Below are 23,007 nucleotides of genomic sequence, written 5' to 3'. Positions count from 1 at the left end.
AAAACATAACAAACAAAAAAACTAATCTCATGCAACGTACAAATTCTAAAAATCAACAATTAAATTGAAGAGTTTTAAACTTTTTTTAAGCCAATTTTCCTCGACATTGCAGCTCATATGTTAAACAACAACGCAAACCGTACATCACACATATTTGATGTAGACCATCTGGTTACTCCTCTTCCTCACATTGAAAAAATATTTTAAGCCGGGAGGCTGTGGTCTCTTTCACTTATCCCTGCCCAGATTAAGCTCCAGCATCAGCGGTGGCCATTTACTGGGCAGCGCAAATCGTCTCAGAGTCCAATCACCAAAAATCAGAGGGAGCACCTTAATTCGATGTGATGGTAATGAGATTTGCTGAGGGGGTTGGGTGGTCGGGTCAGAATTAAAGAATTAAATCATTCAGAGCTATACGAGACGCGATGGCAGGGCCTCGGCTGAAAAGAGGAAAAGAGGAAATGTCTGCGGGACTATTTGAACTGTTGTTGTGTGATGGAAAAAAAAACTGCCATTGTCAGCACATGTAGGTGAAACGCTCCCTCTGGTTCTCTCTCCCGCCTCAGCAAAACAGAGAGCGCTACCTTGGAAAGAGTTTTTACAAACGTTAGACGGATGAAATATTCCCACCGAAATGCGGACGGGTGAGGCAGCGGAGTGACTGCTCCGCATCGGGTCTCACATGACACGAGTTGGCGGAGTTGAGAGTTTCTGGTCAGCCAGTGGTTACTCTGAGGGAGTTGTGTTTTGTTCTCATCAAAGAGAGGAAGTTTCTCTGCCATTATGGGGTTATTTACAGATAAGGGAAATCAGGCTGGCTAATCTCATGTTAAACGTTCACAAGGTGTCGTAGACAGAACAGCCAAAAGGTCAACTACTCTAGCTATGATTAAAAAAAGATTTTACTAACATTTTTCTGGATAAACATGCTGCCTTTAAGACTTGAAAAACTAATTTTTCAATGATTTAAGCAGCAAGGAAAACACCTTTATTTCACATGTTTTAAAAACCCATCAGCTTGGCTCATAAGACAGATAATGATTGTGGGTCAACCCGAAACCTTTAAAACAGGGAAATCTGAAGTCACAAAGTGTCAAGAACCGCACTGTGACCTTCACACGAAGTCACACCAAATATAGGTCCACGTTGCCCCGAAACGGCCTGGATCTAGCACAGGCTGTCCCAGTTAGGGACGACTCTCCTCGAAACTCAACTCCCCAAGGTCTCCTGTAACTGTTGGCAACCACGATCTGTCACACTCCAACAAACCGCACAGCCAGCTGCAGCTCCCTTAATGTGGGCATATTGAGAGGCAGGAGAGAAACAGGAGTAAAATAAGAAGTGGACATATTTGGAGCCAGGTAGGTCACGCATTGTGGGGGAAGAGAGCAGGCAGAGTGACACACACCGTCTTCAACTTGACATCAGGTCCCTGTGATACAGCAAACTCAACTACTCATGCGTACAGGTAAATAAACCAAGAGGTCGTATCACAACAACGTGAAAGAACGAAGAAAAAAACTATGCTGGGAAGTATAGTGTTTAGATTTGTTATAATCTTGGTTAATTTAAAATTGCATCCAACAACATTTTAGATTTTGCTTGCCCAGAAGCTTTTCAAAGCACATGGTGACTATTTTTTTTGACAAAAAAAATAAATAAATCAAGACATTTAATTCACAACTGTGAGGGAGAATAAAAACTATGTATAACGTTCAAACTATAATAATAATGTGTGCATTGCCATTTTGATAATCTAGCCTTTATAATTTTGAGTTGCAAGTCACTCATATATGGTGACATCTTCCTTAAAGCTTATTTTATTTTAACTAAAAAAAAAAAATATATATATATTCAAATTAAACAAAAACAGCAAATGCTCACATTAACCAAGCAAATGTGTGGTATATTTTGCCTGATATATGAGCTCTACTGTGATTTATACATTAATTTCCAAACCACAAAAAAATCTCCAAAGCTCTGACATCAAGTTATTTCCCACGCGGGTTGTTATTAAACAAATACAAAAACGACCTGTCACCTGCCTTGTGCTGCACCCTGACAGGTCCACGTTACTGCTGACAGCCAACGTTAATAATGAAGGCAACACTTCGGTCCAAGTCAGCGAGCTTTATGGGACATAACAAATATAAAATGACATACAAACCGTGGGTGGGCGTGAGTGAGTAATATTTAGGTTTAAAGATACACGTTAGCTAGTATTCCTACGGGGGATTACTTCAACTTTACAGTTCCTGGTATTCGCAGAGCCATTCCTTCCTGAACTTAAATAGAGATAAAAGTACTTTTCTTCGATTGCAGGGGGAATGTGAAAGTCTCATATTCACGTTCCGGGGTCTAAACTTGATAGTTATATTCACGTTCCGGGGTCTTAACTTGATTTACAGAGGGCTAACGTTAGCTAACTAGCTAATTAGCTCACTTGCTCAACATTCCTCGGTGTCCCAAAACATCCGCACCTTCACGTACCTTCTTCTACCGGCGCGAGACACTCCGTGGAGAGGAGGGGGTGGGGGGGACAATTAAACAAACTCCAAAATGCGCCCGAGTGAGATTAAAAAAAATCCCCGTTAACTTTCCCGTCGACCGAACGACCACCGTGTGAAACTGCGTCCCTACTTGTCGGGTTCGTGCCCGTCTGTCCTGCTCCTTTTCCTGGCCGGTGTTAATCCACAACAGCGCTCGCTCCCGTGGCCCCGCGGCAACTTTGGCAACTACCTTTGTAGCAAAGATCGTCTATTTTGACAGAGATACCTCTCTTGACTCACATATACGCCCGTTTGTGTGTAAACTTTGCCTTTACAAACGCACGAGAAGACCCCAATATTGCAAGCGAAATTATTTAAATTGATCTAACGACTGTTAAAACTCGATATTCGACTGCTGTCGAAAAAACAGTTAGTGGCTGTGTTTTTGTAAGCGTTTTCATTCATTCATTAAAAGCGTTCAGAGTGAGAACTCCTGTCTAATGTTGTACTCTATGGGACGAGTCCTCGAGTTTTACGGTACGCAAACAGGAAATCAGCGCCACCCAATGGTTATACAATGGAACTGCTATTTATAACAACTAATATTTATAATAACTTGCTAAATTGCTTTACGGTTTCCCTCAACCGATGGACAGTAAATCACATCACTTAAATATTACCCAGGTTTGATTTGTGACACACTTTGTTGTGATCATCTTACGTCTGTACACTAAATGTGAAGCTATGCCGCTATAGGCTAGCGGATTTAGCCAAGCAGAAATACCTATAACTGTCTATAATAATAGACAGTTATGCTCGCTCTGTCCAAAAATAAAGTATAAAGTATATCACCCTAACCTGCAGAACATATTACATCTCGGTTGTCTAGTCTGGAATAAAAAGATTAAATATTAAAAACAAAATATATATATTTTTTAATCTTATTATTTTTACAAATCAGGAAGTAAGGAACCGGTAAGAAAACAAAATTATATATTAATATTATTTTCCAATTTCACCAAGTATATTTTAACCTACATCATTCTGGTTCAGAAATGCTTATGTTTCCCCCGACATTTATAAAAATATACAGTAGGTATATATTTTTTCGATTTTTCTTTCAGTGTTGGTTTATATTTTGTCCAGGCAACAACATTGATATGGATTTATTTAATAAAACACTGCAGTGCTCCATAATCCAGCAGCAATGGCCCTAGTGGAAACCGTGAAAATAGCATGTTCACCATGTGGCAAACGTGGGGGAAAAGAAATTCTCAATCTGGTGGAATAATATTTAAAACTACAATTTTGAAGACAGGTTTTCTAGATCGAAAGCTTGAGTTTATGTTGTAATGGCAGTGGGGGGGAAAAAACAGAAACGGCGATGCAAGTGTTTTCTCATAATTATTTAATCACACATACATTTACATCATGCAATCAATCCAAAACTGTGATCTCATGAACTTCCCATCTCAGTCGTTATCAGAGCCCTATTTGTGCCACAGTTCTCCAGGAATGACCCAGTACCTTGTCCACTGATGGATCCTCAAAACTGTCCTCTTAAAAAAAAAAAAAAAAAAAGAAAAGACCAACTATTACACAGTAATAAAAAAAGTGGCTACACTTTTGTTTTTTTCAAATTTTAGAATTAATGCAAGATCCAATTTAGATAGCACCTCAACTATTCTTTGCTGGTTTCTTTTTTTTTTTGTATGAACTATTTCTCCCCATTTCATGTCCAGTTTGGGTAGAAGGTCAAAGGATAAACATGTTGAGGTCCATGCTGCAAAGTCTTAACTAATCTTGAAGATTACACAGAGGGAATAAACCATCTCGAGACACACAAACACTGTCCTGCCATAGATGCGGGGGAGCTACGCCTCCCTGCAGCTTGTAGAAAATAATTATGACCACTTAAATTATTAGCCGTCAACAAACGGTTCCATTTACAGGATGTTGGAAGCTTCTATTACTCTCCAGACAAAAACAGCCACATGGAGTGTTTTTCTGAATACAGGTAGCGTGAAGAAGTGCTATTAAACCAGACTTTCCTGCTACAAGATTAGTGTGATATCTTCAGATAAAAGCCAAAATCTAACCCCGCCTCCCCACTTTTCACACTAGATTTCTTCCACGAGTCTAACCCAAACATGTAGAAGTGAGAAAGTGTCTTTAAAGTGTAGTTCTAAAAAGCTTGTGTCTTCATCTACGAATCCAACAGATAGTAAAGTGTCACTCGGGGAGTCCACCGTGGAGTACGGGAGCAGATCTAATGCTCTTACTTTTCCTGGATGCGGTCCAGGAAAAGTCCCGAAACAGCAAAGACAGAAGTCCTCGCTGAGAAAATACACCGAGGGCCAGTAAGCGGATCAGACGCCAACAAAGAAGGAGGGGGAGGGGGAGGGGTGATCACACCTGCCAGTCGATTGATATACAGTGTATGTTTTTTTTACAGTGTATTGCACTTGCACAAGATGTGAGTGCGGTCACGCTGGGGTTACAATCACAACGAGCTCTTTGCCGATGTCGTGGGGCTTCGCAGGGTTAAAAAAAAAAAAAAAAAAAAAAGAGAACAAAAAAAACAAGCTGTGGTGGGAATTAAAAACACAACAAAGACAATAAAACACTAAATAAATCCTAAACCCCCCCCCCCCCCCCGACTAGATTTAGTTAAATAAAACCCCTCGTTGTGCAATTTGACACCCTGCTCTCCTGACTGGCTGATCAGCAGCGAGGGTCCTACCCGACTGACCCCCCACCCCCGGTTCAAGCATCTACACAAAGCTATGGAACAATGAAAGAGATACAGTACATAAAAACGCAGCATAACACATTGTTTTCTGCAAACTTACAACCCAAAAAAAAAAAAGGGGCACATACAGTCACAGGTCCTAAATCTAGTGGAAACAACAACTGAGTGAGAGGGAGGTAAGACCCCCCCCCCCCAAAAAAAAAACAGAGGCGAGGTGAGGCACCCATGAAAAGAAATCATGATACGAGGGATCAAACAGTTACGACAACAACAAAAAAAGAAACACAGTTTTGGAGATGAGTGAGTGACAGCTAGGACAGGACAAGCCTCGTGTGTGTGCTTTTCTCGGTCTCCATGCCTGCAGACTATGTGCCCCAATGTGCAGAAATACAAACGGCACCCGTCAACATGAAAAGAAGTAATAGCGGCACATTTAGCTACGCAGCACGGGCTATGCTAAAAAAAAAAAGAAAAAAGAAGGGCACACTTCTGGAAGTGTGTCGTGTTTACCGGATCATCCCCTTCCTTCCTTCCTTCCTACATTCTTTACATCCTTCTTATGAAGTCACCAATAACGAGTATAGATTTCATTTTAACTTAAAGATAAAATAAGTGGCCTCCGCGGGTATTTCGTTAAATACATACAGTGCACTGTTCAATTTTTCATCCTTCTCTGTAGTCCATCCCCTCGGCTGTTCCCATACATCTCTCTCGCTCCCTCTCTCTACCACCCCTCCCTCTCTCTCTCGCTCTCTACGGGGAGGCGTGTGCAACAGTGCTAATTTTACATCTGTACAAGAGTGGACAGAACAGTAGTGCTCGACGCCACCTTCTCAATTCAAAACCCAAACAGTTTTTTCGTAGTTATTTTTTTGTTTTTCTCCCCTAGAAAGTGGCATGTAAAATCTATTCAGAGAACAAAGTGTGGTTCACAACCAATAAGATGAAATGTACAGGGGTTAGCCTAAAGGGTCACGCTAGTTCTCGTGGCAGGGTCTCCTTTTTTTAGTTTTTTTTCCTTTTAGCTCGTTAATCTTCTTTCTTTTTTTTGGGATCTTGCTACATTCAGCACGGCGCGGCGCAGAACTACTCGCACGACGACGTGCAAAAACAAAAACGAAGTTACACATTTGAGGTGTTCGCTGGCTTCGCCCGTCGCGACTGCGTTTGGTGGATACAAATATTATCTTTCTTTTTGGAAATTAAATGCGTTGTCTTTTCTTTTTTAAATTAATATCGTTATTTTTATTATATCCAGTACGAGAAAAAGAGATAAGTCACGATGAGAAATGGGGAGTGAGGGAGTGGGTGGAGGTGTGGGGGGCTGGAGCTGTACAGGCCAGGAATATTTATATATATATATTTATAATTCAGAAACTCCTTCGGGGCTCCAAAGCAGCGACGAGGAGCCCGTTCGCTGTTATGGAATGACGTGTTGTCGGGGCGGGCGGGCGGGGGGGTGATATTGGCTTCTTCAGTGGTGTCGTCCTTCGATCCCGTTGATCCTCAGCTGCAAATATGCGGAGAGAAAGGAGGTCGTTAGTGAAGGTCGCGCACTTCCTGCCACCATCCATCATGCAGCCGACAGGTTACATCAAGATGTGTCAAACTCATTTTAGTAACGCAAATAAAAGAAAAGAATAAAAAGGAGGCGGCTTCTGCTGCTGTGTCACAAGCAATATCTGAATATCAACAAATACACATAAAAAAAACTAAAAAAAAAACTGGATTCCAAACTTAATAAAGCAATACTTACTGAGGTAACATACATATATATTCAGTATAAAATTAAGTATTTTATTATTGGATTTTTCTCAACTCAATTTCTGTATTGATTTCTTTCTTATTGTTGTGTAAATTGTAACTTTTTTTGGGTCAACTTCATGTTTTAACAAAAGTTAATATCTTATTTTTGTTCTTTCACTCACAATAAAAATGCAACTTAAAACAGAAGGGAACTCATGGAAACTCTAATCTGATCTTCAGTGACATTCGTGTTGATTTTATGACATTTTGCCTGAACTGGATGGTTCACAGTGGAGAGAAATAAAAAAATCTAACAATGGCCTCCACCCAGAATCCAAGTGGGGACTTTAATGAAGAGAATTCATAATACGTCATCCAGAACCCTAGAATATGAAGTCATCACGGTCACCAGAACCGGTTCCTTCTTTAGTTCCTGCATCTCTTACGTATCGCATCACATCGCCTCCTGAGAAGGAGGAGCGGTGTCTTATTCTTACTTCTTGTCGGGCTTGCTGCTGCTGCTGCTGCTGGCGCCGACGGCACCGACGGCGCTGCCGCTGCCTCCCCTGATGGACACCGTCTGGCTGTTCTGGTAAAAGCCTCCTCCACTGCGGTTGATGTTGGGGTGGGTGGGAGACGCCACTGGCTGCTGCCCGGGCCGGATAGGCTTGGCTGGGGAGTGGAGGAAGAGGAGATTGATGGTTGGTTGAGATGCCAGGGAGATTTTTGCACAACTTAAAATGTAAACTATCTGTGTAATGGTGACGCAACAGGAAGTTCCTCAGAGACGTGCCACGAGAAAACCTTCTCATCCCTTCTTACCGATCTGGGCCGAGTGTCCCCTCCTGGCCATGTTCTTGGCCCTGACGGCCTCCTTGATGCGGTCCACTTCCTGCTGGTAGCGCTTGCGGTCGCGGGCTGCGTTCTCCTTGGCCTCCTTCAGAGCAGACTCCAGGGCCTTGACCCGCTCAGCTGTAGCACGAAGACGCTTTTCCAGTTTCGGAAGCTCACAGCGCAGGTCTGCGTTATCACGTACCAGCTGCGGGGGAAATGTGCGTCGCGTTAAACCACGTCTTTCACCAACCGTGGATGAAGCACGATTGAGCAAAAAGGTAATGAAAAGGTAATGATGGGAAGGTAGCGCAAACGAGAGGGATAGAAAGAAGATGAGCAAGAAGAACAAAATCCCACCTGTTTGTGAACCTTGGTGAGCTGCTCAAGATTGTTCTCAAGAAAGGAAATTTTCTGTTTCTGTGCTGCGCTGCCGCCTGTGTCGTCCGAGTCCATCTCAGCGCTCTGCACGATGAACAAAATACAAGCATTGGGCACTTATGGTGACATCATCAGTCAAACTAACTTTGTCGCTGTTCGTGGCAGAACTGCTGTGTCATTTCATAAAAGAAAAAAAAGAAGAATTCCCCTCATTGCATTTGAAGAGATTTTTGTCAACCAGCCAATAAACATCTAGAATCACAGTGGCTCACCTTTTTCACTCTGGTAGCCAAGTCCTGGACAAAGAGCTTCCTCAAATTGTGCAGCGTCTGCAGCTCCTTGGCCTTGAATGGGAAAAAAAAGAAAAAGTAAAAGCAGATTGAGATTGAGCGACTGAAAGAACCAGAGATCCCAGAACTGAACACAGCAGATACACCCATTAAGATGAAACAGGAACTGTACATTTCTAAAACCTCAATATTGATGCTCGTCTTAAACTTGTAATTATATTGAATTTATTGTAAAACGAATGGACATTGCTCTGATATCTTCATTTGTGCCTCGGTATGACGGCTCAACGATTGCATCAAACTTGCAGAGGGACGGAACTCCTTCAATCTGATGTGAAAAAGACTCACAACAAGTGCTTAAATAAGCAGTTGATCTGAAATGAACTCACCACTGTCTCCTCCAGACCCTTCAGGTCCTGTCTGGCCTGCTCCCTTCTGTCCTGCATCACCCTGAACAAATAAAAATTAAAAAAAAACAGTAAACATCTGACGAAATGCACACTGCACAATGCTGCTGATAAACGGAGTGAAAACAGTGACCAGTGCACAGGTGTGTGTGTGTGTGTGTGTGTGTGTGTGTGTGTGTGTGTGTGTGTGTGTGTGTGTGTCGTACGTAAGCTCGTGCAGCTTGCGGCTCTTCTCCTGGTCGGTGGATTTGAGCTTCTCGTGCTCCACTCTCAGCCTCTCCTGCTCCAGCATGATCTTCTGGTTCAGACTGGAAGAGACGACAGAGCATCATGTTCACGTGAACCCACTGACTGAATCTGTACACCTGCTTAAACCGTGAGTATCATTTTAGTTTGATCATATTCTACCATTTGTTATGCAGCTCTACATTTCTGAAACATTGTTTTCCTGATACTGAATATCATTTGGTCTCTTTGTTTTGACATTAAATAAAGCCTGTTGACAGAAAGGGGAGCCTTACTCCTGCATCTCGGTGATGAGTTTCTCCTTGTTGTCCAGCTCGTCTCTCAGGCTGCTGATCTGCTTGTGATGAGCTTCACGGTGGGAGTGGATCTGCTTATCCACGGCTTCCTGAACAAAATACACATTTAACAAAAATAATTTACAGAAAGAAATAACAAAAAGTTTAAAAAAAAAGGTCCAACATTTCGGCTTTTAGATTTAGGAATTTAGGATTTCAGGAACACACCTTGACTTCATTGGCAGTCTGGATCTCACTCTCTTTCTCCATAGCGTGGACTTTCTCTGTAAAACATAATTTCATTATCATAAGTTAGGAATGCAGAGACGGTAGTAACCACTAAACCCCAACGATAGATATTTTATTTCTATCATTACTTCACTTATCGGTTTTGTCTCTTAATGAAATTCTGGTTTCTATTAGAGTCAAATCATTCGATTAAAAAAATAAACCAAAATGTGCCGAGTGCAACACATTTAGACTTTCATAAACTCGCCATGCTAAATCCTGTGCCCACTTTTTAGCACTTGCTCTGCTGTACTGTCAAGTTTTCCCAGTTGGATAAGTATGTTGAGGTTAAAGAGGGTATTTAACTTTTATTCGAAAGCTCCTCTTCAGATTAATTGCCTCCGATAGCATTCAAGTGGACTTTAAGTGAGCGTTGCTGCTTGAGCTCTTGCTCCGTCCCTGAACAGTGACGTACCCTGAGCACTGAGCTTGACAAATTCCTCATTCAGAGAGTCCACGCTCTCCTCCAGCTGACGCTTCTTCTGCTCCACGTTCTGCAGGTACTCAGTCAGGGACCTGATTTTAGCCTCATGCTGGAGACCAGAGGAAATAAAACAGGCGTTAATGCATGTGATCTTAATGAGGCTTCACACACACAGACAGGTGCGTCTTGTGCTTGTGGTTAGTTCCTGCGTACCTGGGAGATGCGCAGCTGGCAGGCGGCCAGCTCCTTCTCGTTCTCGTCCATCTTCTTGTTGCTCTCCGACTGGGTTCCCTCCAGCTGCTTGCAGCGCTTCGCCATGGTCTTCACCTCTGACTTCATCTTACTGATGTAGAGACGGGCCACGGTGAACTCCTCATCTATCATGCCGCTGCCCTCGTGTTGCTGGAAAGGCGGAAGAGGGTAAATGTATTTGATCATCAGAATATCTGACCTGACATTGTACTAGACATGTATCGTGGTTAGTCACGGAGCTCGAAGCCTTTTGTTTCACTGCAACATCTTTCCTTCTTCCTCTAAATTCCTAGAAGCCGGTGTAGCTTCTGTAGCCAATACTGTTACTATAGTAACCACGCACAGGGCCAAACGAGTACCTTGATGTCGTTGCTGCCCACGGCGATGCCAATCTCGGCAAGGTCTTTGAGCAGTGACGACATCATCTCGGTCACCCTCTTCTTCTGGTGGTTGGACATCTCCTTCAGCTTCTGGAGCTCAGAGTCCAGAGACGACAGGATGGACTGCAGAGAGAGAGAGAGAGAGAGAGAGAGAGAGAGAGAGAGAGAGAGAGAGAGAGAGAGAGAGAGAGAGACAGTCTTCATTCTCTGAGACACTGTGCTCTTCTATACTGAAATAAATAAATAAAAACAACTGTGGGGGCAGAGAACACAGTTTACCACTGCTATTGTTTTCACACACACACACACACACTCAAGAGAATATATGTCTCTGATATATCCGACTCCGACTCACCGATTTCTGGCTGAGCTCCTCACTGATGGCCTCAAACTCCTTGGTCTTGTCCTCCACCTCCTGGCTCTTCTGGTCATAGTTGACGGCGAGCTCCTCCAGAGCCTGCAGCACCTCCTTCACCTCGTCTTTGGAGGCCTCGTTCTCCGCTTGCAGGCGGTTCAGCTCCGCCTGAAGATTCTCGTGATCGCGGCGGGAGGAGGCTAGAAGCTGCGAGCAGGGCAGAGAAGTGGATTGTATTTAAAAATGTAAACATTTAAAATTGATAGATTCATGCAGTAGTTCTGAAAAGGACCGACGGAACATCAGCGAAACAAGGACTTCAGTACAGTCTTGTAATGTTATCATGTATTTAGTGTGCAAAACGCACATTAAGTCTGCTACTAAAAAAAACCAGTGAGTAAATTAGAGGACGAGCGTAAATAAAATTGTGAATCCAACGCTTTGTGCGTTTCCTTCCACCTCGTAAATTACAAAGATTTAGAGCCCAAACTTACAATGGGCACCAAGCAGCAACCTCTAGTGCTGAGAAATGAAAGCCAACATGTGAGTGCCAAAAGATGAGAGTTCCTCAAATGGCCACTTGAGGCAGACTCCTAAAGCAATGAACCCCAACAGACCTCCAGGTCAAAACAGCAGAAACAATAATGTCTACAGCCCAGTACTGGTTTCTATACCTTAAATCCCCGTATCACTTTGAACTTTTATACAATTCATCTTATTCAAATTATATTGAAGCTTAAATGTCGGCATAATTAAGGGCGTGGCTTCTCAAGTTGCTCGCCACCAATTCCTCTGCTGCGTCGCCTTTACATTTGCTACTTGCCAGCCCCCACGCTGTGCAAGTAGCAAATGTAAATGAGGTGAAGTGAGCTGCTATCTTGATGCGGCACAAAGCGGTCACGTCATTGACCAACAATAACCTGTTCCATCGTCAATGGCACAATATTTCCTGCTATTTATAAAAGATACTAATCAAATAGTAAGATGTGCTCACATCGGCAAACTGACATCAGCAGGTTGACAATGCACGTACTCTGCTTCACACACACACACACACACACACACACACACACACCTCCTCCTCCTCCTCCTCCTCCTCCTCCTCCTCCTCCTCCTCCGATAAAGTGTCAGCAGATGACAATAGCGTAAAACTAAGTACAACGCTGTATTGCTCAACCCGCAGTGACCCTCAGCACTCCTTGTTGGTAATAATAATAATAATATGATGAGGAATGTTGGGACAAAAGCTCACTTGGACAGGCATTGCACCCAAATGCCACCGACACAGATTAAATATGCCATTGGTGCATTTGCTCATATGCAGCCTTATGAGACGGGATTGGGTTCACCATCCAGGACCAAATACCCTTCACTTCCTCCACAATAAGCCGCAGCTACATCAGTTCAGCACCATCCCCGTCAATAATGGGAGATAGTAAATGGATTTCCCTCCTTATCAGGAAACACTATATGAACGTATAAATATAAAGCCAATTACAGGTCTGTAGTGAATAGTAGAAAGCTTCAATCATAATTTTGACATTTGAATCCTAAATGAACGTTTCTTCTGTCTATCAATTCTGTTGATAGAGATTTTTTTTTTCTTTCAAGATGTAATAATTTCCAAAACTTTTTTGTTGATGTTTAGCCTTTCAAAATGTTTTTGATTCTCCAACTCGAAGAATCACCGCCATTTAAATGCCAATAAACCAGGTATAGGTGCACCTGGCTTTTAAAAAAGAAAAGGGAGATGACACGCTAATTTGTTTAATTCACGTTACGCACAAAACACAAACAAAAGAGACTAAAAACAACCCCTTGGTTCCTCGTTCCTTACTTTGCATCCAGATGATGTGCTGCTTAACGAGCAAAATATACCTGTGCTGCATGATGTTTAAATAAGGCCCTGAGAGTTCACTCTGCACCTGTTGGACCTCCAGGACTCACCTCATCCTGGTCCAGCATCTGTTGCTTCAGCTTCTCAGCCAGCTGGCTCTGCTGGTTGATTTCCTCGTCCTGTGAAGACACAAAAAGAGACGTTGGTCCAGGATGACAGACCACCGATAAACAAAATAAGAAGAACACTGTTTTATTTACTTTTTCCTCGTGGAAATATTTGAATTTGTGAAAACAGTGACTGCTGAACCCGTGATAAACCAAATTTCTTTTATTATAATAATGAATAATTAGACGGATGAATAATTAGACGGAAAACCAGAGGCAGAGAAATGTCTGAAGGACTCACTCGTGTTAATCACTTTTTTGTTTCTTCGGCATGTCATCCTGTCATTCTTAATTTCTACAGTGACATTTTCCTATTTTATGAGGAAAATCCATGTCTACAAATCCCCATTCATACACCCGTCGCAAACATCTCTTCCTCTCGCTTACCTTGTCGTCCAGCTGTTTGTAAAGCTTGGCCACCTCGGCCTCACACTTGTCCTTCTCCACGTCGGTGAGGCGAACCCCCGGCACGTTGGGCGTGGAGGCCTGCTTCTCGTTGATGATGTTGTCCAGGGCCTGCACCTCGGCGTTGGCCTTCTCCTTGTCAAACTGCTCATCCGCTGGCACACTTTCCCCTGAGGTGGGAGCGCACACGCACATGGTAAGTATGTGTGGGTAAGGAGCTTTATTTGTAAGAGTAAGTATGAGAGTAAATTGTCCTCGGTGCTCCGTAGACCAAAACAAGCGCTTTATATTATATGAAGTAACCTCAAAGAGAAAATGAGCACTCCTAGGTGTTAATGCATTAACACACGCCCGCCCCCCGATACAAAGAAGGGTCCCGATGTTCGCTACAGGTCTGTCCCTGGCATTGGAACCAAAACTGCAACGCACAGAATCCAAACGCCAAAGGACTGCGAGGACTCCGTTTATGAAACAATGGACTAGGACGCAGTCTGATTCCTCACCGTTCCTCCAGCGGTTGAGCTCGTTCTCCAACCAGGTGACGGTGTTCCTCAGGGTCTTGTTCTTCTCCTTCTCCCGCTCATATTTCTGCTTCCACTGCTCTGCCGTCAGCTCGACGTTCACCGTGACGGTGTTCTTGATGGTCTTTGCTCTGAAAAATAAAGAAAAAACAGGTTTCATTCAACTGAAAAAGGAATCTTAAGAACATTTTATGCACCATTAGTCCTTAAAAGAAAAAAGATATCTACATGTACCAAGCGGGCACCATTTTTATTATGAATAATGTATGGCTGCCCATAACTGAAAATGACATACAGCAGTGGGGCTGGTATTCGTCATACTGGCCTACAAACCTTTGTCCGAACATGAGGGTGGATTTGGTTTCGCACTCGTTGTAGGAGGACGGCGAGCAGCAGATGATGATGGTGGTTCGACAGTTACCACCCAGCGAGTCCTGCAGGATACGGGTCATCTTGCTGTCTCTGTAGGGGATGTAGGCCTGGTGCACAACAAAACAACCGCAGCAACATTTAATCAATGCAAACTCATCACGGGTTAGAGAGGTCGACCCTTGGAAAGAGTTTTAGTGGATTTACAGTGAGCTTTAGCATCAGGACATGGGGGGGGTGGGGTAAACACCCTAGGATGAATGAATGTAAATGATGTCAAACACAGAGCCACACAGGATGTGATGTCTTCAGTTACAGTTGTCATCACTTTAACAAACCTAGACGGCAGTTCAATGTTAACCGGATACAAACAGCTGAGGCAGTCTGCAATAATTCTTTAGACACCGCAAGGCTTCGTCAGGAGTGAGACATCTCTGCACAATAGCTCATTTGTTTTAGACCAACATTAATATATCTCAGCCCCCCCCCCCCCCCCACCCCTCAGGTTGTTTACAGAGTGAAGGGGCCCAAGAACAAACCAATTGTTGATTAAAGTGAAAAGTGTGAAATCACTATGAACACATATTGCTCCGAGGAAAGTTCTTATCTGCTCAAGTTATTTCTGCGACACAAAGGACCTGTAGATGATTGAAAAAAAAAGCACTTTCACAGGCAGATAACTAATAAAAACATTGGTGTTGCTTTAGGCTGTGCAGCTGGTAAACAGTACACTTCCCATCTGGCTGTCACTTTAACAGTAATGGCTTTTAATTATTCCTAATACAATAAAACATTTGGGGGTAAAAAAAGAAAAAAAGAATCATCACTCGAGGTTATAACAAATATAATATTTGTCTTTCTGAAAAAGCTAGAAAAAAAAAAAACTAAACAAATGTTATCTTATTATGATCTGAAGTAAAGATTAAAGCTCAGACATAAACCTCAATTAGGGGCTGTGTCGACCAACACATGTTCCCCCTAAAAACGGAAAGCTCTGCTCTGAAAACCCACAGCTTTTTGTAAATATCCTTTATTGTTCAGATTAACTTTATTATCCCACACGATGAACTTGGACCAGTACACCACACACGAGGGCACCATTACGTCCACAGTGATGCTGCTGGCATGTATAGCATAACATTAATACATGCCACTCCTAACGCAAATCATTAAAAGAAACACTCTGGAAAACAATGCTCAGTTCCTTTGGGAACAGTGAATAGAGTGCAGGTTAAAAGACGAACACCCAAAGAACAACAAATGCCTCTCCTTTAAAAAAGGTGGAGTTACTCACCGTTCCTTCAGCCAGAGCAGAGATGACGTTTCCCAAAGACGACAGAGATTTGTTGATGTTTTTGGCTTCATCCAGCAAAGCTCCCTCTGCCCCCGTTTTACTGACCTGGAAACCAGGCAAAAACCTCAACACAGTGTTGTGCAGCTCAATGTTCAAGTCAGAGACACTAAGTGGACAATACAGGGGGAATGGGTCAACCAATGTACACAATACTTCACCATGAATGAATGCACATGTTGAAGATATCTCCGACAGGTGGGTTCTCTGTACCTTTTCACTGCCGGCCAGATCCACCAGGTAGAGTTTGCCACTGAGCTTATGCTCCGTCTGAGTGTTCTCCTGTTTGACGTTTATCAGGAAGATACTGTGACTCCTGGAGCTGTGCTCGTTCATGTCTGAAAAGGAGACGCGAGATCCACGTGGTTAAAACGCATCGGCCTCCAAAAAAAAAGGAAGCGAAAAAAACTACACAGTCACTGACTTTGTGACAAAACGACAAGATGGCATCTTACTTGTAACCGCTACATGTCGGTTTGATTTGCCTTCATCGATTGTATCCATGACCTCGTCCGGGCTGCAGACAAATCTCTCCGTGCAGCCCTGAAGAGAAGCAGAATAAGGGGCTTGATTATTGGCCTTCACCAACAGGTTTTACTAGAATCCTGGCTTGTGGCAGGAAGTTAAGTCTCACCTTGACGTACGGTACTCGGTTTTTGTCTTCGTGCACCGACAAATTGGTCTTCGACACTGAAGATGAGGAAAATATTTAACGTTTAAATAGACTTGTAAAGTATGTATTCGGTTTATACCTCTGTGTATGCTTCCAATTTTGTGTCATTAATTCTAAAATGTTTCCCAATTATGATATTTGGATGACTTGGTGTGAATGAATGAATGATATATATATATATATATATATATTCACACATTAAAATAGAACGAGTCTTCTATTCCATTTAACAAATTTATTTTTCGTTTAACTGAAGTTAATTGCAATCAAATATAACAATCACCAAGTCATTGTGTTTATAAAATCATCATCATAAGAACTGGGTAACAAGAGAATGTTACAAACAAGTTTCTGCTGCTCATTTCGACACCATTGAAGGGGGTAAACAATGTCATGTTTACAACAACAAAGTCACTGTTCACAGGTAACATCTCCCTCCGTTATGTTCCTAACATTTTTATTCTGTCAACATTTCACGGGCTTTCAGCAGCTCGTTCTGTCACGTCTGTTAATACCGTCATGAGGGCGATGGTGTTCACTGCACTATCAACACTTACCATCCAACAGATCCCGGATCTTGTCTAAGTAAATTTCAAAATACGAAACCTGTGAACAGAGAAAGAACCTCATCATTTGGCAATCCACCTGTGAGATTAGATGCTTTCTCAATGATAAGACAGCACCATAAAAACATAGAGGTATGTATCAGCATTATTGTATCGCACAAGTAGAGTTGAACAAACAGTCAGCCAAACAAATACAGGACAATGTCAAACGTCACTTTTGTTGTCTCTACAAAAATGCTTCGTAATAGCAAACTGCAAAACAAGAAGTGTGCAACTTGTTGCATGCACCCACAGTTTCAACAGCTTGCCCATTCTCACTACTCACTTTGATATGAAACTCCAAGTTTTCATCCATGGAATAGATATAGTTGAAGATATCTTGAACTATCCTGGGGATGATGCCCATTCCATCTGTGTCATGGAGATTCCCCTGCAGACAGAGGGCGAACAAATTAAATGCAACGATGTGAAGACTTCTATTCAAAACGTAATGTTTTGATTAGAAAATGTTCTTAAGAAGTTCTTAGAAGGCATCCTTACCTCCATGGTGTGTGTTTTGCCAGATGACGTTTGCCCGTACGCAAATATTGTCCCATTGTATCCCTCCAGAACATCTACGAGACAGAAGGTTTTTGTTTATAAGAAGAAGAAAAAAGGCCGCACTGGTGTTGTCACGTTCATTTATTGTGCGTGTGCCTAAAAGAAAAAGTGTATATTTTGTGAAAACACACTAAATAAAATCAAAAAGTGAGATCTCACCTTTTACGATTTTCTGGGCGCAGGCATTGTACACTTGTTCCTGTGTCGTATTCGACTGAAACACTTTGTCGTACATGTACGGTTTGCTCTGGAATACAGAAAAGGAGAAAAGTGAGTGAATACCGGCGACAGGACCAAAACAAAAGCATCATCGTGTCATTCAAATCAATAATCTGTTTTGTCAACCGATCCTGTGCGTGCTACTTTCTTTCAGCAAATTCATCAACTAACAAAACTAATGTTTAATGGTCGTTCGGCACCAAGCATCCGGTCGGTGTTTCCAGGGAAAGAATCCTTTGGAAAAAAAGGACTTTATGCATTCTGCATGTTTAATGGAAGCAGTTATTTGTTTGGAATCATTATTGCATGGAGCAGTGATTGCTGCCGTTACTGAGGTGGAAAAAAATAAAGATGGAACTCTAACTTGACAAAAAGAAAAGACGACATACATGCGGTCTACTGACACGTTACACAGTTCAGCCCTAATTTTACGTAGACTTTAAAAACATGTCAGTTTAACTGAGAGGTACGTTGATGGTGACAAGAAATTAAGCTAAATACGAGGGGTGATCGTGCTCGAAGCAAACAATGGGCGCTGCGTTAGATGGTCAGTCTTGCCACCACCACGCTCCCAAACGGTCTTTCTGACCAAATCATCCTCTGCTGACAGCATTTTTTTTTTAAGTTAGCAGTCCTGAAAACAACTTCTCCCGTCCCATTCGAATTATCTCGGCACGGCATTCACAATGAACGAAACTGGAGTCTGAGCTTTTACCACTGGCTCAAGAGCCAGTCTACATCGAACGAGCATGAGTGATGCCATTTGCGCTTTTCTGTGAGCGAGTCAAAACTTCAAAGCACAACAAGCAATAGCTGGATTCAAAGGGAGCAACCGCAGGGTAATAAAAACTGATGCTACAAGCAAATCTGAGGTTCAACTGAGATGCCACGCTGTCTTTGGAGGGTTGAAGTCCCAGCCTGTCAGATGGGATTCCAACTGTGGTGCAATAAGAATCTAAGAACAAGACATCCCCCGTCTCATGCGATAGCCCAGGTTACAAGATTAGATATAGATTCAGCGTTAAAAACATCTGTAAGTGCAGTAGAAGGCCGAGAATGTCGACAAGCAGCTGGCGTCACATTGGAGACGCCACCGACTCTGGCTTACTTGTTTCGGACATGTAAACACATTCATAACCCAAGGTAAAACCACAACCATGTTACTGCCCGGCATTAATAGCTATATAGACACCTTTACGAGTTCGAGAACTTTTCAGACTACTACAGCTGAGATGTCCTCAATTTGCACCCTGTCTCATAATCCCCCCCCCCCCCCCCCCCCCCCCCGCCCACTCTGACCGACGGTCACATCCAAAGAACAGCCCGGTGCAGCAGCATTTTAAGACATTGATAATTCAGCCCAGCTAGCCACATCCTGGGAATTAACCCTGTCCAGAACAAGAGCCCTGAGCCACTATCATGACTGCCAGACGCTGTCAGCAAACAATGGCACAGCCAGAGTTGAAAGTCCTCATTGTTACTAGTGCTACTGGCCTCGTTACCTACACGTCTGTCAGATGGGATTACTTGCCGAGAATGTAATTACAGTGAAACGCATTGTTAAAGTATGAATAAGTGCCCTGTCACGTCTCTGCTGCCTGATGGCTTTGTGATGATGCTTGCCCAGGCTAAGCCACTCAGGAGAGGCCGTGACACACAGTCCAAGGTTATTCTAAAGCAACCACATGGTTCTTATTGTGTGATGCATGAACTCTAATAGGATTTGAAAAAAAATAAGCAAATAGTCCATGTTTGATCAACTTGGTCTTTTTAACAACCAAGCTTCCTGGTACACAGCTGGCAGGAAAAGAGCAGGTGTCAATTGCTGTTGCAATGCATATCTGTTATGTACTTGTTTAAATGCATGATGAGCACTTTTACTTATCTCTCTAATCCTGTTATGGTTTGGCACAAATCCACCATTACACTAAAAACGTATGTAAACAAGAGATGTGATAGCAAAACATGGGAGCATGACCGTATCTTTTATGTGCAAAACTGACACGGATGTAAAGGATGCATGAATAATTCACCTGCTGCACTGGCAAACCAAACTCCTCACGACATTCATGCCACTTCTTTTGGAGACTTTGTCTCTTCTCCCATTCCAGCGAAAGGATGGCAAGACTTAAGCGAGGCTACAGCGAGGAGAACATAACCTCTGGGATGGGGAATATCTCCTAGCATACCTGCGAGCACCTAAGCGGCATTAGAATAGCCTGCAATAGTGAGGCTGCTTTGTTAGACGTCTTTAGAAGGCGCAATGAGGTCAGCTTCACCGCTGGTGTTGAGGCTTCAGCCCTAACACAGGGTCCACGCCCTTGATTGTTTCAGAAACGGATACAAATATGACCCAAGTGAGTCAGTCACCCTGGATAAGAGGGTCTCCAAAGCAAAGTACATCGCCACAATAATTGCCCTCCCCACCCGGGGAGATTGCCCAACTGCCTTCTCTGATTGGTAGAACAGCTGGTTACCAGGAGAGAAAACACAGCGGGATTACCCAGGAGGCCTGCGATGCTGCTTACGGGCGCCGTTTGTGTTGTACTTCTCAGAGTAGATGCACCAGCAGAGCCTACAAAGCTCTAGCCTGCAACACTTGCATCCTTCACAATGTGCACTGGTATTTTGGCACTATGGCTGGCACTCTGAACTGGGCTGGGTCACATCATGCCTGAGGGGCACGGGCAGTACACCCGCTATTAGTTAAAGACCTCAAAATAGTGTCAGCAAAACTGTTCAAGAAGTCACCACCGCACCAACAGTCTTCCATGGTTTGTATGACAATAAAATGACTCCGCCACTTAAATGAGCATTTTAACTACAAAGAGGACGTGATTCATAACAAAGTCAGCCGAAATTTGTGAATGCAATTTAAGATCAGTTTATATTGCCTAGTAAACTCTTTAAAAGCATGGGCACATAAAGACACAAAGTTCACGGAGAAAAAAAGATAATGTCCGAAAAGAGAACTAATGTTTAACCACGATTAATGTGTCAAACTATACAGCATTGGCTTTTGCATGTTCAGCATGTACAAACTTGGGATGTCAGCCCGGGATTTATGCTGTTGTTATGCTCCCGATTTAGTAGAGTCATAAGGTAAAGACATGAGACCTTTTACATGCTGAAGTGTAGAGGCACGCCATGGCATGAACACAGGTTGCATTAAGTAAACTGTGTAATTTAAAAACATTGTCTACTTCATACATCTATGATGCACATCATTTGCAAATTGAGCACAGGAGAAATTCTTTGTTGATTCAGTAAAATGGATCAACAAATGGCACTGCATTAGAAAGGGCACTTCCTTCCTTCGTTTGTCACAGTGGAAACTGTGCCCAGGACATTAGCCCTATCAAGTGTTTCATCCGTCCCACTAATTGAACCAAATACAACAAACTGGTTTGATCCCAACCCTGAAACGTCCTCATTTAAAAGAAAACAGATTATGGACTTTACAAAAAGTTGTTTTATGTACAGTTCAACTTGTTGAGCCTTATTAACTGTAAAGTGTCCAGTCACTGAAGGACAGCAGAAAAAAAAAAAAAAGAATACCACTAAGCTGCATATAATTTGACATTTCCACTCCCAATGACATCATTATGACATTATCATTGTCAAGGAAGTCATGGAGGCTTATTCTATATTATGTCATACTCAATATATATTGATACCAGCTGGTCGGCTAGCTAATGTTAGCTTTAATTAGGCAACAGAATTAAAACCACCCAGCTAGCCAAGGCCGGCTAATCTGTCACCTACCAGCTGGCCTCCTCGTTTGTTAGCCAGCTAGCTTAAATCAAAGCTGGTTTAACGTTACGCAAACCGCAACATAATCAATAGCTCAATCGGTACAGATGCACGGCTGCTTGTCAATTCATGTCGAGGTAATAGCGCGGTATGTACACAGCGCATGCAGGCGACATGTTTAACCAATAAGTCGGTGGCTTTGTTGAATGACAGCTCGCTAGCCGTGACAGGCCAACGGGGAGGTACACAAAAAGTGACATTTTTACGCCAGGAAACAAATCGAGTGGCACGTGGAAAAGTCAATTTAAAGGCTGCTGCCGAGCGTCCGTGACGTGGAGCCCGAATAAGTGGGAAGTTGTTCGTGCGAACGACATGTGTTGGTGTTGTCTTTCAGCGGATGAGGGCCAGCAGGGTAACAGGTCAGGTTAGCTAACGAGCTACAAGACAATCAAAGATGGCGGCCCGCTGGATGTCCCCAGCGGGCTCCGTCATATTGAGCCAGTTTAAAGACCGTCGGCACGAAACGACTCACCGCGATTATAACGTCCTCTTCCCCTTGGAACTTGGGGATGTATCTGTCGCCTCTGACCACCTCGGAGCTGTTCAGGGGCCTGAAGCGGCACATCACTTTGATGGTGCACTCCGCCGGGTCGGCCATCTTCCGCGGCTCACGAATGGAAATTCACCGATTGGAAAAATAAAAAGTGTGTATCCTGAATCCTTGGGAGGGAGGCCGAGCTCCTCGGTCCCGATCTAAGGTGCTGGGAAGGGCGGTAATCTGTCGGGCATGCGACACAAATCCTTGTTTGTTTTTTCCTCTCCAATCTTAGGAAGCCATGATACCGGTGGATCAGCGGCCACCTCGCCCCTCCTGCTGCTGTGGATGTGGATCACGATGACGTCACCCCGGCGCTCCCCTCCTCACTCTGTCCGGCTGTTGTAAAATAAATATATATATATATATATATATATATATATATATATATATATATATATATATATATATATTTACAACATAAATAAATAACATTATATTCATAATATATATGAACATATACAAATAGAGCAATAACAATGGTTATTTCACACGAGACACAAATAATATAAAACATTCATCTTTTTTTTGCATAATTTAATAATATTTATAATAATTTATAATATTCATATGAGAGAGAGAGAGAGAGAGAGAGAGGAAACTCATTTAAAAAAACGTTGCTGTTATTTCAGTACTGTTTCTGTTACTGCAGTTCTCAACAATCAACAAGTGTATTTACTAAAATACCACATAAGTAAAATGTTGGGGGCCTGAGCTTGTTCACAACTCTCCACTATAATATAATTTAGCTTTTTATGTTTTTCTCATGTTGCAAAATGACACTGCAAACTGCATTTTGTTTCACAAGCCTGTGTTGTACAATGACAACAAAAAG

At 42.8% G+C, this 23,007-nt stretch overlaps 2 protein-coding genes across 10 annotated transcripts in view; both read right to left on the bottom strand.

Moving 5' to 3' along the window:
• LOC117746403 (rho GTPase-activating protein 12-like) overlaps nucleotides 1–2,733 on the bottom strand; it is a 46,542-nt gene extending 43,809 nt beyond the window's left edge. For 7 of the 9 annotated variants that reach the window (XM_034555492.1, XM_034555495.1, XM_034555494.1 and 4 more), the window contains exon 1: nucleotides 2,491–2,731. The gene's annotated coding sequence lies outside the window, so the exon portion shown is untranslated. Of the gene's footprint in view, nucleotides 1–2,490 lie in introns of all 9 variants that reach the window. The other 2 variants (XM_034555493.1, XM_034555499.1) reach the window with 1 other exon arrangement.
• A 1,147-nt stretch (nucleotides 2,734–3,880) lies between these two features.
• LOC117746086 (kinesin-1 heavy chain) lies at nucleotides 3,881–22,487 on the bottom strand. The gene is made up of 26 exons (XM_034554904.1): nucleotides 22,110–22,487; nucleotides 17,765–17,852; nucleotides 17,546–17,619; nucleotides 17,331–17,435; nucleotides 16,997–17,045; nucleotides 16,401–16,456; nucleotides 16,222–16,309; nucleotides 15,980–16,104; nucleotides 15,710–15,814; nucleotides 14,380–14,525; nucleotides 14,029–14,177; nucleotides 13,508–13,695; nucleotides 13,064–13,132; nucleotides 11,117–11,323; nucleotides 10,741–10,884; nucleotides 10,343–10,531; nucleotides 10,121–10,238; nucleotides 9,646–9,701; nucleotides 9,418–9,527; nucleotides 9,103–9,204; nucleotides 8,879–8,939; nucleotides 8,472–8,543; nucleotides 8,179–8,283; nucleotides 7,810–8,026; nucleotides 7,485–7,659; nucleotides 3,881–6,751 (listed from the first exon to the last, which is right to left on the bottom strand). The coding sequence occupies exons 1-26, from the start codon at nucleotides 22,233–22,235 to the stop codon at nucleotides 6,748–6,750; spliced, it is 2,928 nt and encodes a 975-aa protein (XP_034410795.1). The 5' UTR covers nucleotides 22,236–22,487; the 3' UTR covers nucleotides 3,881–6,747.
• Between the last annotated feature and the right edge of the window lie 520 nt (nucleotides 22,488–23,007).

The sequence above is a fragment of the Cyclopterus lumpus genome, chromosome 17 (assembly GCF_009769545.1).
Source record: "Cyclopterus lumpus isolate fCycLum1 chromosome 17, fCycLum1.pri, whole genome shotgun sequence".
Taxonomy (NCBI): domain Eukaryota; kingdom Metazoa; phylum Chordata; class Actinopteri; order Perciformes; family Cyclopteridae; genus Cyclopterus; species Cyclopterus lumpus.
This window is presented reverse-complemented; position numbering and strand designations above follow the sequence as displayed.